Below are 19,168 nucleotides of genomic sequence, written 5' to 3' on the forward strand. Positions count from 1 at the left end.
CGGATGCACTGTCAATGAAACAACTGTAAACAACCTCTGTTACGCCGATGATATGGTTCTGATTTCCCCATCAATGCAAGGTCTCCAACGACTCATCGACACTTGCCGCCAATTTGCAGAGGAATTTGATATAATTTACAACGAAACCAAGACCCAGTGCATGTCGCTGCTCCCGAGATCGCTTAAGCATATTGCAGAACCACAAATTTTCCTCTGAAACCATCAGTTGGAATTTGTGCACGAATTTCCGTATTTGGGTCACATTATCACCGACGACCTATACGATACGGCAGACATTGAACAGAGGCGTCGTAAGCTATGTGCAACTGGCAACATGATTGCAAGGAGGTTTGCCTTCTGTCACCGAGACGTAAAACTGATGCTCTTCCGCTCGTACTGCTACAGTATCTATGGGTGCTCCCTCTGGACGAACTATACCCGAGAGACCATGAGACGTATCACTGTTGTGCGCAATGACATTTTGAGGCGCCTCACAAATACTCCCCACTACCACTCCGTCACACAGATGTTCATAGAAAACCACCTGGACAATCATTGTAAGGCAAACAATGTCCAGTCTGGTAACCCGAGTGAGAAACAGCAGCAACTTGCTCATACAACGCATTCTAAGGAGTGAGGCAAGAAGATGATCTAAATTGTGGGAAAGATGGGAAAATGAGGCCTTTGTCCCCTAAAGGTCTTAATCTCTGTATTGGCAAGATTTCATATGCAGATTCGGTCATTATTATTATATTTATTGCTGATATTTTACTTTTTCATTATTACTGTGAATACTATCAAGTTAAAGTTTTTTTTACTTTCAATTTTCGTATTTAGCTCTCTGGACCTGAATACTGTAAACACCCAAGGTCTCTAGTTATATAATCTGTGCACTAACTGTTATAACTCTCAATGCATTTTTTTTCTCACCAATATTACTACTGTTATTACCAGTATTATGATTACTATCTTTTATGCTACCTCAGCTATTTGGTGGATAAGTGCCGATTAGTCATTTTTTTATTATGGTTTGTATTGTGTATTGTTATTGTCTGTATTTTGTATATTCCTTGTATATGGCCTTGAGCTGAAACAAAGGATATTACTATATATATATATATATATATATATATATATATATATATATATATATATATATATATATATATATATATACGTATGTACACATACATACATACATTCATACACACTGTAATTAATTATCCCTACGAATACATTGGGTCAAAATATGTCCTTAACCGAATATTTCAGAGACCGCTCTACTGCCACAGGAGATATATGCAGTCTACTGGGTTAGCGAAACCAATTAGTTGCTCTATATGTTAATATGTTATGTAAGTTGTTTTTTTTTTTTATATAAAATATCCAATGCTCATGTATATAGATGTTTCTCATGCGTGCGTGGATGTGACAATCCACCAGCTAACATGACAAAACCTTTCATCAATGGCAGGGCTTTGATTCTCGGCATCCAAGGTTTGCCATCAATGTATAAGTTAAGTATATCTTAGTTTTACCAGACCACTGAGCTGATTAACAGCTCTCCTAGGGCTGGCCCGAAGAATGAGATATTTTTACGTGACTAAGTACCAATTGGTTACCTAGCAACGGGACCTACAGCTTATTGTGGGATCCGAACCACATTGTATCGAGAAATGAATTTCTATCACCAGAAATAAATTCCTCTGGTTCCGCGTTTGCCGAGCCGAGAATCGAACTTCGGACCACCGGGTTGGTAGTCGAGCGCGAAATGCAGTCGGTCAACGTGGAACTGCCATCAATGTATAATGATATATATTTTCGATTAATTATATTCTTAATATAAAGCTGCAATCCTAACACTTGTCTATATGTCTACAGCGACTCGCTGCTAATAAACGAAATCTTTGGTTACCACCCAATGAGGTCAGTCATGACCTTGTGAAAGATGAACGCATGAAATTCAATGGTAAAAAGGAAACTTTTAATAATAGTAAATAAGCAAACTACACATCCCAGATCTTGAAGAAGAGTTTATGGAACAGGAGTACTACGTGTAAATACAAATACAACCCAGACATAAATAAACATACTCATATAATATACAAACATATAAATATATTAATTTTTTATAAATATATGTATATCAATATATACAGTATATATATACTTATGTTTATATATGTGTATATTATACATATATGTTTATGTATATATGTTATATTATATATATATATAATATATATATATATATATATATATATATATATATATATATATATAAATATACATATACGCATATGCATATAAATGTTATATAATATTTATATATATATAATATATATTTAAATATATATATATATATGCATGTATGTGTATACATATACATGTGTGTATATAATATATATATATCACTATAAATATATATTACATATATATGTATGTGTATATATACATACATACATACATACATATATTATTATATATATATATATATATATATATATATATATATATACACACGTTATTAATGTTGCATGTGTAGGCACATGATTATTCTTAATACGGAGAATCCCTCACACACCTTTTCGCAGTGGAGGAGGAAAGTGACCACATGTGGCAGGGCAGCTCCTTCGTCCTCGAGGAACTCCTCGACGCCGGCGTAGATCTTCAGGATGTAGCTGTCGGCCTCCGGGGGCTGGATCATAAAGGAAACAGTGGCGTCGTTGTCCTTCATCGTGCAGAACACCCACTGGTTGATACTGGCATCCTCGCCCTTTTAGGTGGTTCAGTAATCACTGCTGTTAGTTTAGGCATCTATAGGTTGTTCAGGATGTTGTGTTGTATTGGTTAATGTGTTGTTTTTCGATGTCGCTGTTGTTAGAATGGGGTTTGTATTGTTGTTTAATGTTTTTTAATGATGTTATGATTACGGGTTTAGGGGATCTTATTGTTACTGTTATAACTATCCACGTAATATGGATGTTGTGGATGGTATCTTAAATCCTGTGGATGTTTATATGTTATTGTGGTAACTTTGTTATTTTAATCCTGTGGTTGATAATATTCCACTGGTTGGTTTTCTTGTTAATACCGTGGGTGTTGGAGGGGTTGTTACATTATCATTTCTACTAAAATTTTATTCCTAAAAGTATTAATGTTGTAGGTATTGTTATTGTTTCCGAAGTTGTGACTGATTTTTTTATGTTAATGTTCTGGTTGTTGGACTGTTATCACTATAGTTAGTACTATCCAGGTTGTTGTGATGCTGTTGTTATTATTAGTGTGGTGGATGTTGGGAATATATTGGTTGTTAACAATGTCATGGATGTTCAGAAGCCTGTTGTTGTTGTTAATAACTATAAGCACTGCTGTTTTGGTTATCTGTATGCATTACAGCAATCAGTATTATTAGTTTAGTTGTTGTTGACGACGAATTTATTCCTCAAATTGCTTTTATGAGGATTACAATACCAAAATGTCTCCATGTATTTTCCAGAATAAGATTTAAAGTATCTTTCTAAAAAGCCAGATTGTAATACTTATCGTTTTAGGATGCCTCTATATACTTCCTGTTCAAATGTACAAAAAGTACTCCTTACATTTCCGGGTAAACCAGCTTTAACCCAAATATCTCAAACGTCACCTTGTCAACCACTAACCTCCTCATCGTCCGCTGGAAAGAACCGGTACTTGTATCTGATGAGAACGTTGGATGACAATGTGATTTCGGTCTGCGTTTTGAAGGTCACTGGCGAACTCTTGGGACGATCCAGTCGTAGCCTGCATGCCCAGAACTCTGGCATGACCTTCGGCAGAGAGTTGAATTCTTCTAAGGTTAGAGGTCTGTCCAGCAGTTGCCACCTACAAGGTGAAATGGGCAAGTTAGGTTATATATAAGTGATCATAAAATAAACAGGTGTCAAGGACGAGACAGATAACTGAGCATAAATTAAACATGCAACCGAAAATTCTTCGGCGCAATTGAGTTTTCTGTACAGCGTATACCGTTGTATGAAACTCTTAGCCACTGCCTGGTGGTGGTTTGTGTTAATGTTACCCACAGCATTGCCAGACGTACGATTACGGGTAACTTTAACATAAAATAAGATGGAAAATAAACTTCTGAGTCTAGAGGGCTGCAATTTGGTATGTTTGATGACTGGAGGATGGAAGATCAACATATCAACTTGCAGCCCTCTAGCCTCAGTAGTTTTTAAGATCCGAGGACGGACAGAAAAAGTGCGGACACAAAAATGCGGATGGACCAACAAAACCATCTCAATAGTCTTATTTTAGAGAAAACTAAAACTGGTTAAGGACTACACAGATTATAAGTAAGCATAATTTAGAGAAGTAAAACGGACGAGACATGTTTTATAATTGAACATATATTAAATCTGCAGATAGTAAGCGAGCGCAAGTTACGGCTGGTAGTGACAGAGTTCTTGGAAATGCCTAAGAAAGAAAATCAGATCTGAAATGATCTCGTAAGAGGAAAGAGCAGCAACGGAAAGAACTGTTGGCTGTAAACAAAAATGAATGGTATACAGTCAGTAATTTGATATAAAATCAAAGTAAAATCAATAACACGGACTTTAAGGGGCCAGGAGAGAAACAGAATTCTTCACCAAATACTCAAGTCATGGCATAAAATAAAAATATGAAAATGAAAATATAAAATTCTTCAATACTCACCATAATAGCCAAATGTTCGTTGATTCACTCTACACACATATGTAACGCACACTTTCCTTTATTTTGGCATAATTTAGACTATACAATCATACCATGTAAGTTTATGAAATGGATATAGGATCTGTACAAACTTTTCAGTCAAGGCATTCACCCACTGATTCACAAGCTAACAGTCTGACAGCGACTTAGTCATTCTGCTTCTATTATTATCATTTTTATTATTATTATTTTTTTTTCTTTCTTTTTTTTTTTTGCTCTATCACAGTCCTCCAATTCGACTGGGTGGTATTTATAGTGTGGGGTTCCGGGTTGCATCATGCCTCCTTAGGAGTCCATCACTTTTCTTACTATGTGTGCCGTTTCTAGGATCACACTCTTCTGCATGAGTCCTGGAGCTACTTCAGCGTCTAGTTTTTCTAGATTCCTTTTCAGGGATCTTGGGATCGTGCCTAGTGCTCCTATGATTATGGGTACGATTTCCACTGGCATATCCCATATCCTTCTTATTTCTATTTTCAGATCTTGATACTTATCCATTTTTTCCCTCTCTTTCTCTTCAACTCTGGTGTCCCATGGTATTGCGACATCAATGAGTGATACTTTCTTCTTGACTTTGTCAATCAACGTCACGTTTGGTCTGTTTGCACGTATCACCTCTATCCGGTTTCTGATAACCCATAGTCCCAGAGGTATCTTTGCCTGATCGTTTTCTATCACTCCTTCAGGTTGGTGCTCGTACCACTTATTACTGCAAGGTAGCTGATGTTTCTTGCACAGGCTCCAGTGGAGGGCTTTTGCCACTGAATCATGCCTCTTTTTGTACTGGTTCTGTGCAAGTGCCGGGCATTCACTTGCTATGTGGTTTATGGTTTCATTTTTCGTATTGCACTTCCTACATATGGGAGAGATGTTATTTCCGTCTATCGTACTTTGAACATATCTGGTTCTTAGGGCCTGATCTTGTGCCGCTGTTATCATTCCTTATTATTATTATTATTATTATTATTATTATTATTATTATTATTATTATTATTATTATTATTATTATTATTATTTCAGTAGATGAAACCTATTCACAAGGAACAAGCACACCAAAAGGGCCATCGACTTGAAATTCAAGCCTCCAAAGAATGATGGTTTCAACCTCCCACCGTTAAAGACCCCCACACACTGCAGCAGTAACTGATCATGACAGAGAGCCAGAGATTCTTCATCGCCCAGGAGGAGACGCGAACCAGCGACATCTGAGCGACATCCCACGGCACTAACAACCATACCAGCAGACCAGTCTGAAGCCACCCCTTGGGAGAGTACCTTTAAAGTACAATCATTCTTAACTTAACTTAAAATTATAAAGAAAAAACACTGAATCGTCTTGCCTATCGTAATCCAATTCCATGTTATGATAAGGGAAGTGAGTGAAGATCATCTGGTCGGGATCGGTGAGGAAATAGTGCTCCTTTAGGTGGCGATGGTATTTTCCGTGGGCGTCCATGTGCCCTGGAAAAAAAAATAGAGAGATTAATCTTCAGTCCATGCGGCTGGAAATAGAGGAATTTTTAAAGTTCACATACTCTGACATAAAGTCCATGTACGTTGAGGAACTTGAAAAGCCTATGTACACTGAAATAAAATGGAATTTTGAAAGTCCAACGACCCAGAGATAATGAGGAAGAGGAATTTGTAAAGTTCATATAACCTGACATAAAGGGGAATTTTTTTTAAAAAGTTCATATACTCTGACAAAGAGGAATTTCTAGGTCATGTACGCCAGTATATAAGGAAATTTGAAAAATCCATGCGTGATGAAATAGAGTTACGTATTTTAAAAGTCCAAAGACACTGAAATAAGGAGGAATTTCAAAAGGCCAAGTACCATGACATAAAGAACTTCAAAAGTCCATGTAACCTGATATATAGAAGAATTTGAAAAGTCCACGTACAGTAAAATAAAGAAGAATTTTTAAAGTCCTTATACCTTGCAATAAAAAGAGGAACTTTAAAATTTCGTGTACCCTGAAATAAAGAGGAATTTCTAAAGTTCAAAGACCCTGGCATAAAGAGGAATGTGAAAAAGTCCATGCACCCAGAAATAATGAAGAATTTCAAAAATTCATGTACCGTGAAATAAAGGGGAATTTCCAAAGCAGAGTACAAAGACATAAAGAGAAATTTCAAAAGTTCGTGCACCCTAAAATGGAGAGAAATTTAAAAAATCAATGTCCGTTAAAATAAAGAGGCTTTCAACAGTGAATATAACTTCAAATATATAGGAATGTACTTCAAATAAAGAGGAATTCCAAAAGCCCATGTACCATGAAATAGAAAAGAATTCTAAAAGTCCAAATACCCTGACATAAAGAGGGTTTTAAAAGTCCATGTATCCACAAATAAAGAGGAATTTCAGTTACATTGGTAGACTTAAATATAAAACTATAACTCTTCTGTGAACCTTCCTTTGTAAGGCGCTGAACGTTTGGCATTATATTTTCGCCGTTTCTCACATTCATTTTTGTCCGACGCGCTACGACACGTATGCGACGTCAATCAATCAAATTAATGATGTATGTCGACATTTCTGAAATTACGTTGCCTATCTAATGAGCAGGATACACGGCTCAGTAAGAAACGTTTTCGGCTCATTCCACTGAAATATGCTTTCAATTACCAAGGAAATCTCCCCGGGACTTCCAATTTCTTTGCGAAAATAAAAATGAAACGGAAGTGTTATGATTCATACTAAATATCTCTTTCTCTGTCAATATTTCTATGAAAAATGACTGTACCTTTTAAAGCTCTCTATTAATTTATAATAATGCAATATGAGACTTCAGAGGTGAGTTACTATTCTTTCGCAAGAGTTCGAAAAGACTAATTATATTATATGTATTAGGGCTTGTGCCTTGTATGATAAGGCGCCCTATGAGGTAATGTTAGACTAGCGATAATCTTACGCTAAGTCGGTTGGTATTGCACTTCCATCTTCAATGGAGTGTCTGGGGTTTGTTAATCACTTACGAAGTCGGTATTATCTTGTTAGTTATTACGACGATTGTGTAAACTCATGGTGAGGAGGTTCTTGTAGAAAACACGAAATATAAAAATATATGTATTCTTCTGAAGTTTTACATGCTGAAGATCAGATATGATTGTACAAGTCTTCTAATAACGATAGCTTGATCGCTTCTGCCAATGATGATGGCTAATCCTATTCCTCTACATGATAAAGCTTAGGTAAAGAGGTACAGGTCTTCTAATGACGATAGCTAACTCTGTTCTCCTGTCTACCATCTCTGTTACAAGTTATGAAGGAACAGACAGTCGTTCGAACATATGAACATACTATCAGATGACATAGTTACATACGAACACACAATCAAATGAGACACGCTACAGATCACGTAGGCCGTTTGAATCATAGGTCGGGGTAGTTGTCTCAAGCAGGGAGCTTGGACTGTTTCAAAACAAATGAATGACCACAGATGACGGCATGTCAACTTAGCCTACATACGTAATGTATACGTCATCTTTAGCGTCTCTAGTCTGATCACATTCCTGCAAGCAATCTGGTTGACCTCTTTAGTTTTAGTCTTTTATATATATGGACTAACATTCCATATTTTTATTATGTAAACACTTACATCAGCTCGGTCAGCTACCAAAACCAACTACTGAATATTACTCAAACTTGACTTGCACTTGACTTATAGGAGTGTGATACAGACACTATGTGAATATATATAAGTAAATAAAAATTCATGGTGTACATGAATTGATTCAAGTAAAATAAAAATATAAAACAATGATATTGGTAAATAATAGTGATCACGTGATATATAATGATACAGTTTTTTCACTTCATCTCATTAAGATACATATGCTACAGAAAATACTAATGTACTCTGATAATTGCATAGAATGAAGATTAACATGATAAAAACATATTTAACTGATAAAAATGTTCATATATGAATTGATAAAATTATTAATGTTTATGCTGATTGATTCGTTGATTTTTATGCTAAATGTTATATATCTGATTCATTAATCAATATACTAACTCATATATAACTGCAGATATTGGTAAGATAAAAGGTAACAGATTGATTATAGGCTACCTGATTTGTTTATACATATGTATATGGATTCATATAATTATGATTAATATATGTGCACTTTAAATAGATTCCTATTGCGTACACCGCAAAGATATATTTCGATTCCGTTATTTATGATTATTTACATATAGATTCCTAGTGCGTACACGCCAAAAAATATATTTCGATTCTGTTATTTAGGATCATTTATATATATAGGATACATGACCGAGGTTATACTACTTCACATTTAACTAGCGTTCGAACAACTTTTCGTCCATTACACAGTTCCAGACAACCACCTATAGCCCAATGAAACGGCCTATTTCACAGGGTTAAACAAGGGGAAAATTTTGCCTGGCGGGTCCACGTTCTATTTTTGCGCTTCATACTTATTCTCTGCATCCTAAGCTACACGATTACGTTCGCGATGAATAAAAAAAACATCCCCAGCACGAGTCCTTCGCCAGCAAAGTAGAGTTGAATATCCTTCGGGTCGTAATTGTCGGAAGTATGTCCCTTTTTGTAGTCGATTTCCGACAGTAGCCGGAAGCGTTCCGCATTAAAACGAGATTAACGACGAGATACGGTGTCGGTCGAAGAAGTCCATGATGGGGCTTATTCCTTCACATTGTAGGCGGTTGTTACACGACTACCGTCGTCCGCAGCGACGAACGATTTTTCGAAGTTGCGATGTGAAACTCTCGTACTGCAGGATACTGTAACCAGGTTCCATTAATCAGCCTGCAAGTGAAATTATACTTGTCACAAGGGCAAAGTAAAATTCAGACGACATCCAAATACAGGGGAGGGAAGAGAGCCATTTAGACCAGACGTAACCCACATGAATTCGCTGATATTTTGGAATTCAAAAGAGTCCGCTGTACAAACTTTTTTATCCATGGCATTAACAATGAGTGAATCTATCCAGGTCTATGATGACTGTAAAAATATCCATAATTATAACAAATAAACAGATATCAATACAAATCCCAAAGAAAATTCGATATTACTGGTAGTGAATTACTAGACAAAGAAGTGGAAAACGGAGCTATTTGTAAGATTGCCAGGCAACATAAGAGTCAAAGAGAATATTAATCATGATTCTGTATTTCTCTATGCTAACTGAAATTAAGTTGTGATAAAATCTGATCCTATGTGCCCTAACAAAAGTTTCATATTCAATTTTCTCGCGCGCATCCTCTGAGGTTAATTTTTAAAACTTTATTAATAGGCTAGAGATGCAACGAAAAAACCCACTATGTAACTAATTTCTAAATAAACTTTGGGTTTTTCAAGAAAATGTGACATTTTTCCCATGAATGTTTTACTTGAATTGTAATAGGCTAACGGTTTGACAAGTAAATATTTCATATATATATCTTGATACTTCTAAATGGTCTATGAGGTTCAGAAAAATTAATTCATTTTGTTGTTATAGAAATTCTATTTGCTTATTTTGTTATTAATTTTAAATGATTGCAACTCCTTAGCTAAAGTTGCATATTGCGCATACGGAGGGAGTACATGTCTGCCTTGCCCATGAGAAGTTCGGGCTAAGCATTCCTTTCTCCAGTCAATCTGCTTCGCAAGCAGAGACGACACACAGATGAAGCCTGTGTAAGCAGATTATTGAGGTTTAAAGGAACAAATGCTGATACGGCAATGATGACGTCGTCACTTGGCAGGAGATTGCTCTCAGCCAGCTAAGAGTTACGTTACTTGCTGTAATAAATACGACTTTAGGATAAATTTAATACTCGACCCACATGAGAAGAATGTCTGAAAAAAAAAACAGTACCAAAATTGAACAATATATTAGTTTCATGTTGGAAATCTGCATAATTGTACTTATGTTAAATTAAATATTCCTTATTCAAACTAATGAAAAAGGTTTCCATACAAATTCTATATATATTATTAGCCCTGTATAAGATTCATATAGGATTATTCCATAGATAACATTTTCACTCTAAACTTCCTGACTTTAAAATCTCATTGACTACGAATATAAATCACCGGGACAGACAATATGTCAGTAGGTTTTGGATATGTGTTTGAACTTTTAGCTTATTTGTCATTACTAAAGCGTTAAGTTAGAGTTCAAATCTTTACGCATATATATTTGGATATTTAATTAATCTATGGTTACGTCTTGCTTATCGATTTTATCGTGATTCCTTTTTTATTATAATTTGTAACCCTTCCGACTTCTTACGGAGTGTATTATATTGACTCCACTTGTATCCATATTTATTTTATTTTTTTTTATATTTATTTATTTATATATATATATATTTGATAAATTAATGGTTGGCTTGAATATGTGGAAAAGTGTTCTAGCGGCGTACCGTATAAGGCTACTTGCGGCATCAATTCTATAGATACAAGATATAAATGATAAAGGTATTTTAAAACCGCGAGAACCGCTATAATCCAGTTCGGATCCAATATCACGAGTTGTAACTCGTAAGACATTGACACTTCCTATTTAATTATCCGTTATTCTACCAAACCGATTGACTCTGGGTGAAAAAATATATTATTGGTTTTCTTAATGGAAAGGAATTCACACCACGTGTTATGGAGATTATTATTGATTTACACCACCCGAGTCAGATTATCATGTGTTGAATTCCATGTTTACTGATTTAGCACTCATAAATATTCCTAACGCACTCAATTGCGGTGTTTGTTTTTAGTGCTATTCATTCTATATAACGTGTCAAGGAACTATTGACACTAAGAAGTGTTTATTCCCTCTGTCAGACTCGTAATTCTGTTAATAATTCTACGTATATTCTTTCAAGGATTGATTTGGCACAGGATAGGCTCTTAACTGACAGGTGTCTTAGTGTGTCCCTTGTTTTCATGACACGTGTTACCAATCAGTTATGTGCTTTTTATATCTGTAAGCATTGTAGGCCAGAAAACAGTGATTTGGCTTTCTCTGACATAGGAGGGAAAACCTGGATGACGGAATGCAACCAGTTTATGACGATTGGTATGAGAGAGATTATTATTACTACCTGGTCGTTAGTCATCTGCTGTGTTCTTCGGGTTTTCCTCGTCACGGACCTACATATAATATTAAATTTGATTACATTATTCTGATACACATACTTTAAATATATTTTTGCTTTAGGGTTTCTGCTCGAAGTGTTTATTGTTTGCTTAGCCGCTGACCCTGTTTCCGTTCGAAGTGTTTATTGTTTGGTGTTTATTGCTGCTGACTCTGTTTCCGTTCGAAGTGTTTATTGTTTTGGTTATGTCTGTTGACTCTTGCTTTGTTCAGTTTGTAACAGTTCTGCGCTCCAACCCAGATATTCAATGCTCGCGATCTCTTGGGTTAAGGAATTTTCTTGTTTAGATACGGTTTTAACAATAGGCACGGATTTTTCTATATCTTTTAGTCCAATTAATGGTTCTTTGCTGTATGGTGTGGGATTGCGGGATAATGCGTCAGCTAGATATTTGCTTTCCAGGTAGATATCTTATCTTGGCTCCAAAGACCTGAATGATCATTTGTCACCGAGTTCCTTTTGGATTGTGATTAAAGCCTTTGAAAAACTCGGTAAAGGACTCATGTTCAGTAAGGACTTTATCAGGATAGCCATAGATTATGAACTTAAAATGTACTAGTGAGTTAAAGATACCTAGCCCTTCCTTGCCTATTACTGCATATTTACTTTCAGAGGGCTTTAGTTTACGTGAATAAAAAGCTATAGGAAAGAACTGTTTATCATATTGCTGAAGTAGTATCCCTCTTACCCCTTGGTCTGAGGCGTCTGTTGCAATAAAAAAAAAATTCCTTATTTAAATCAGGGATTTTTAAGTTAGGTAAGCTGCATTATTCCGCTTTTAAGATATCGAACGCCTGTTGATGCTTTTTAGACCATAATCAATCTACGCTCTTCTTCGTAAGATCTGTTAAAGGAGCTGTCATGATTGAAGAGTTACATATTTGCATACGATTGTAATACCCACTACAGCGCAAAAGTGCTGTATCCACCTTTTACGTTAATAAGTACCAAAGGAAAAGTTATGAATAGCCGGCACCTTACCATGGACTACTTTAAGACCTTGACTGGACACATAAAACCTAGATAAATATGTTCGGTTTTTTTAAAACTCACATTTAGATATTTTACTCTGAGATTATTTGTCTTTGTCTCTGTAGCACTAGCTCTAGTTTATGTGAATGTACTTCTAAGGTATTAGAAAAGATTATAAGACCAACCAATAGGCATGTAGGGTATCCCCTAAAAGTCTCCAAACACTATATTGTAATTGGGGCGCAACATAAGCCGGAGGCATACGTAGAAATTGATAATGTCCCCTGAGTGTGCTGAAAACGGTGTATGAGGTACAATCACTTAGGTAATGGTATCTGGTAAAAGCATTTAAGTAAGTCCAAGCTGGTGAAAAATTTATTCTAACCTAACAGAGATAAGATGTCGTCGCTACATGGCACTGGAAACTATCGGGAGTCGTTTCCTTGTTTAAGCGACAGAAATCTACGCAGATACGACCAAGTCCGATCTTTTATGGCATGACGTTTTGAGGGAAAATTATATGGGCTATTTGATTTCCTAATGGCTCCTATTACTAACATATTTCAACTTCGTCATTTATCTCTATTTTGAAATTGCAGTGAGAGTCTATACGAAGGTACGTATATAGCTTTATGTTTGTCCTTAGACCGTATTTTGTGTTAAATTACATCCGTTTTTCCCCGAGATCACTCGCTAGTGAAGAAACTTCCTGGTATTCAGGTAAAAGATAAAACAAATTTCTGCTGAATCACCTCTGCTTGAATGACTTTACTGATATTACTTTAGATAGATTATCAGAGAGATTCATCCACGACTGGTTGGGCGGGATTAAAAATTAGCAACAATAAAAAAATGCGATATTTACACTTCCGTATCCACGATATGTATACGTTTGTGGATCACTAGATTAACTTGTTGCTGTGTCAACCGTGTCTAGGGCTTTGTTTCGCGGAAATCGTTATATTTCAGAGTGTCGGAAAGGATTAAAATTTCACCCTTTCCCAGCAAAGTCTTTTACACGCACTAAGACATTCGAGGGTGCATGTTTCTCGAGATTTTGCGTGCAAACTACGACTGCGGTTGTGGGAGGAATTCTGTTGGTCATTTGAACAATGTTACGATTTATGAGACAAATGTATAGTTCCTTTATATAAGTTATTATTTGATTAACTGTCTCATTTTTGTTTCAAACGGATTTTAATATGTTTGAAGGTTTATAGGATTTTCCTTTGATAAACACGCCTTATTTTGCAGGATGTAAGATAATATTTTGTATACCCCTAGAGAATCTTACAATTACACTAGATACAGATCAATGTTTTTTTATAACTATAGAGGTATCTGTAAACGCTCGCTTATCCGGACTTCTCATTAGGGAAGTTCGAACAACAGACGGTGATCCGTAAATACAGGATATTACGTGTACTAAAGGAATAAACAAGATATTCTAATTTTTACGGCGCGTACAGTTGGGCTTTATCCACCACTACTTTAATAACTTACGTATTAAAAAAAAAAAAACGAAAACAAAAATGCTCTGATTACTTTTAATACGGTCGTGTGTTTCATAGGAAAAATCCTTTTTAATTCAAAAAGATATTGGCATGTATGAAAACCAACATCGCTTTTCCCCACTCTGCTAGAGTCGCTTATGTGTGGAATTTGCTATGCTTTGAACACTTCGGCAGCTTTGACTAACCTTGACCGCTTGACTAGGTGACACAGTAACCGAGTTTGCTTGTTTGATTCTGAAAGGCTACTGTTTCTATTTCTTTTTGTAATAATTAGGATCCTTCTCTTTATTACCATCGGCAACGTATTGTGGTGTTTTTAGCATTATGTTGCTGGTTACGTATAAAAGCAATGAATGACGAATTATTAGGAACTGAGCGATTACTAATAAGACAAGTTATCACTACTGCATTCAATATTAACTGTTTGTACTTCATTCTTTGCTAAAATTTGAAATAGTGAGGGATCCTGGTCAGCGCATTTAGCCTGATGAAAGTTTTTTTACAGACATGTTATTCCTTGCAATCCAGCCATATTTTTAAGTTAAGTTGAGTCATTGAGGTTCGATATTTTATATAAAAATCAAAAACTCAAGGCTAAAACTGCGATCGGGACTTTGCAAAGGAGCATTTATTGTCATGACCCGAAATAGTGTTACCTCTAATTTATATAGATTTGTACGGGTGTTCCACTTGTTTTTTGTGTGTTTTCTAATCACTACGGTGCTTAACGACCCTATCCATGCATCTGTATAAATACAGACGTCCACTGCGTAAACGCATATTCACTGTTTAATATGATTTGTTACGTAAGGGATTAAATAATCACCCAAAATAAATTGAACATAGTATATGATTAATGATATTTCAGTAAGAACTTCTGGAAACAGACACTCAATGATAAAAAACTCGCAGTAGCGAAATCTCAATGATGTAGATAATTTCTGTAAAAAGTAAGGATTAAGAATGTCCTCGTAACTTCAGCCACAGGAATAACGAAATTCGACCTGCAAAGGAAACACTCAAAGTTACACCAAATGAATAAAAAATTGTACTTAGCTTGCTTTTGTGGGAAGTCACGGTGTTCCGATAACGACACACGGCCTTGGTCCTCCTTCTCTATTTAGCGGATGACCTGTTTTTTTTTTTTGGCTTTGAGTTCCCCATGCGCGTTGTTGGGATGATTCGAGCCCTTGAAAATCCGATGCCGCCAGACGCGTTCGGTTTTGTTTCTTGCAGTGCCAGAAACGCTCACTAACGATGTTTTCTTGAATGATTCTAATGAGAGACGAGCTTCCGTTGCCGTAGGAAAAAGACACGTCGGGTTTTGTTTCTTGAAGTTATTCACTAAACAATGATACTAAGTTGCTTGAAGAATCTGTTGCTTTCGTCGTCGTTGAAGAGTTCTTATTGTTTTCTGAAGTCGCTCACTAACGATGATACTAGGTTGCTTGAAGAATCTGCTGCTTCCGTCGTCGTTGATTTCTTATGATACATGATTTATTATTCTGGTTTTTCTTCGTAGGACGTTGTAGAGTTCTTCTGGTACGCTGGCCACCAATATTAGGGCTTGTGCCTTGTATGATAAGGCGCCCTATGAGGTAATGTTAGACTAGCGATAATCTTACGCTAAGTCGGTTGGTATTGCACTTCCATCTTCAATGGAGTGTCTGGGGGTTTGTAGATCACTTACGAAGTCGGTATTATCTTGTTAGTTATTACGACGATGTGTTTAAACTCATGGTGAGGAGGTTTCTTGTAGAAAACACGAAATATAAAAATATATGTATTCTTCTGAAGTTTTTACATGCTGAAGATCGATATGATTGTACAAGTCTTCTAATAAACGATAGGCTTGATCGCTTCTGCCAATGATGATGGCTAATCCTATTCCTCTACATGATAAAGCTACTTAGGTAAAGAGGTACATGGTCTTCTAATGACGATAGCTAACTCTGTTCTCCTGTCTACCATCTCTGTTACAAGTTATGAAGGAACAGACAGTCGTTCGAACATATGAACATACTATCAGATGACATAGTTACATACGAACACACAATCAAATGAGGACGACGCTACAGATCACGTTAGGCCGTTTGAATCATAGGTCGGGGTATAGTCTCAAGCAGGGAGCTTGGACTGTTCAAAAACAAATGAATGACCACAGATGACGGCATGTCAACTTAGCCTACATACGTAATGTATACGTCATCTTTAGCGTCTCTAGTCTGATCACATTCCTGCAAGCAATCTGGTTGACCTCTTTAGTTTTAGTCTTTTATATATATGGACTAACATTCCATATTTTTATTATGTAAACACTTACATATGTTTATCATTTTCATTTATTTCAACTGCAAGAAAAGTCATTGACCTCGTACTGATTGCGACAAAGACCATCCTAAGACTACATCATTTTTGCCAAAATGCTTACGAAATAATTTCCAAGTCGACGCGATATGACAAATTATATGCTATTGGTATGAAAGGAAAACTCACTGAATTTGCGGTTTATATATATTATATATATATATATATATATAATATATATACTATACTATCATATATATATATATAATAGATATATATAATTTATATATATATATATATATATATATATATAAATAGATACTATATAGATAATACTACTTTATATATATATATATATATATATATATATATATATATAGTATATATATATATAGATATATATAATAGTATATATATAATATATATATATATAGATATATATATATATATAATATATATATATATATATATATATATATATATATATAACACACTTCCAGGGAGGCCTACTTTTTTTTAGCGATTCTTAACATTTGATGATTGTGTGTTCTTTTGACAATAGTAAATATAAAGCATCTCTTATCCATAACATATGTAAGGCATCTATCCACACTATGCACAAAGCATCTTTTGTCCCACAAAGATAAAGCATCTTTGAAAAAAAACATGGAGCATTTTTATTTACTGACCACATTTCATGCATCTTTCGCCTCAAGTATCTATTATCCCAAAACTAACAAAAGCACTTCTTGTCCAAATAAGCACAAAACATCTTTAATTCAAGGAGTTGCTAAGCATCTTCAGTTCCAAACAAAGCATTTTTTGTCTTAATCCCACATAAGCATATTTCCCTCTAACGATTATAAAGTCCTGTTTGTCCCAAAACACGCAAAGTATCTCCTGTCCCACAAAAGTACCTTTAACAGTCACCCATTGCCGTAGACGGCAGGAAGGGGGAGGGGGGTGGGGGGGGGGGGGGGGGGGGAGGGGGAGGGGATGGTGGGGCTTAACGCAAGAAAGTGTTCCTTGAGTGGCGTACAGTAAGCAGTAGTTGAGGTATTTTGCTAGATCTTTGAGGGTCCCGGTTGCTTTGGTCTTTTTTTATTCCTCTAGTTATTGTCCAGCTGTTTAATAATTATTACTCGACTACTACTACTACTACTACTACTACTACTACTACTACTACTACTACTACTACTACTAATAATAATAATAATAATAATAATAATAATAATAATAATAACCATGTACCTGACCGTCTTCCCCTTCAATTGGGTTGAATACCTGGTTGCCGGACGAAGCTCCTCTGTTCCATTTACGTCGTTGTCGTTTATTCCTTCATTTCTTTCCATCATTGCTGAGTTTTGATAGACAAAATGGTAATGAAGAACACTAGGAGAAGGAAAACCAACCTAAACATGGCATGGATAGACTATAAGAAAGCCTTCGACATGATACCACACACATGGCTAATAGAATGCCTGAAAATATATGGGGCAGAGGAAAACACCATCAGCTTCCTCAAAAATACAATGCGCAACTGGAATACAATACTTACAAGCTCTGGAATAAGACTAGCAGAGGTTAATATCAGGAGAGGGATCTTCCAGGGCGACTCACTGTCCCCACTACTCTTCGTAGTAGCCATGATTCCCATGACAAAAGTACTACAGAAGATGGATGCCGGGTACCAACTCAAGAAAAGAGGCAACAGAATCAACCATCTGATGTTCATGGACGACATCAAGCTGTATGGTAAGAGCATCAAGGAAATAGATACCCTAATCCAGACTGTAAGGATTGTATCTGGGGACATCAGGATGGAGTTTGGAATAGAATAATGCGCCTTAGTCAACATACTAAAAGGCAAAGTAACGAGAACTGAAGGGATAAATCTACCAGATGGGAGCAACATCAAACACATAGATGAGACAGGATACAAATACCTGGGAATAATGGAAGGAGGGGATATAAAACACCAAGAGATGAGGCTCAAGGCGATACTCAAGTCAAAACTCAACGCCGGAAATATGATAAAAGCCATAAACACATGGGCAGTGGCAGTAATCAGATACAGCGCAGGAATAGTCGAATGGACGAAGGCAGAACTCCGCAGCATAGATCAGAAAACCAGGAAACATATGACAATACACAAAGCACTACACCCAAGAGCAAATACGGACAGACTCTACATAACACGAAAGGAAGGAGGGAGAGGACTACTAAGTATAGAGGACTGCGTCAACATCGAAAACAGAGCACTGGGGCAATATCTGAAAACCAGTGAAGACGAGTGGCTAAAGAATGCATGGGAAGAAGGACTAATAAAAGTAGACGAAGACCCACAAATATACAGAGACAGGAGAAAGGCAGACAGAACAGAGGGCTGGCACAACAAACCAATGCACGGACAATACATGAGACAGACTAAAGAACTAGCCAGCGATGACAATTGGCAATGGCTACAGAGGGGAGAGCTAAAGAAGGAAACTGAAGG

The 19,168-nt window shown here is 36.1% G+C and overlaps 1 protein-coding gene across 1 annotated transcript in view; it reads right to left on the reverse strand.

Annotated features, from left to right (window-relative positions):
* Positions 1-19,168, reverse strand: part of LOC135209071 (uncharacterized) — a 261,895-nt gene that overhangs the window by 9,805 nt on the left and 232,922 nt on the right. The window contains exons 12-14 of the mRNA XM_064241653.1: positions 6,078-6,224; positions 3,663-3,864; positions 2,585-2,776 (exon numbers count right to left, since the gene is read on the reverse strand). Coding sequence (XP_064097723.1) covers positions 2,585-2,776; positions 3,663-3,864; positions 6,078-6,224 — 541 coding nt within the window. The remainder of the gene's footprint in view (positions 1-2,584; positions 2,777-3,662; positions 3,865-6,077; positions 6,225-19,168) is intronic.

This window comes from Macrobrachium nipponense, chromosome 37, assembly GCF_015104395.2.
Source record: "Macrobrachium nipponense isolate FS-2020 chromosome 37, ASM1510439v2, whole genome shotgun sequence".
Taxonomy (NCBI): domain Eukaryota; kingdom Metazoa; phylum Arthropoda; class Malacostraca; order Decapoda; family Palaemonidae; genus Macrobrachium; species Macrobrachium nipponense.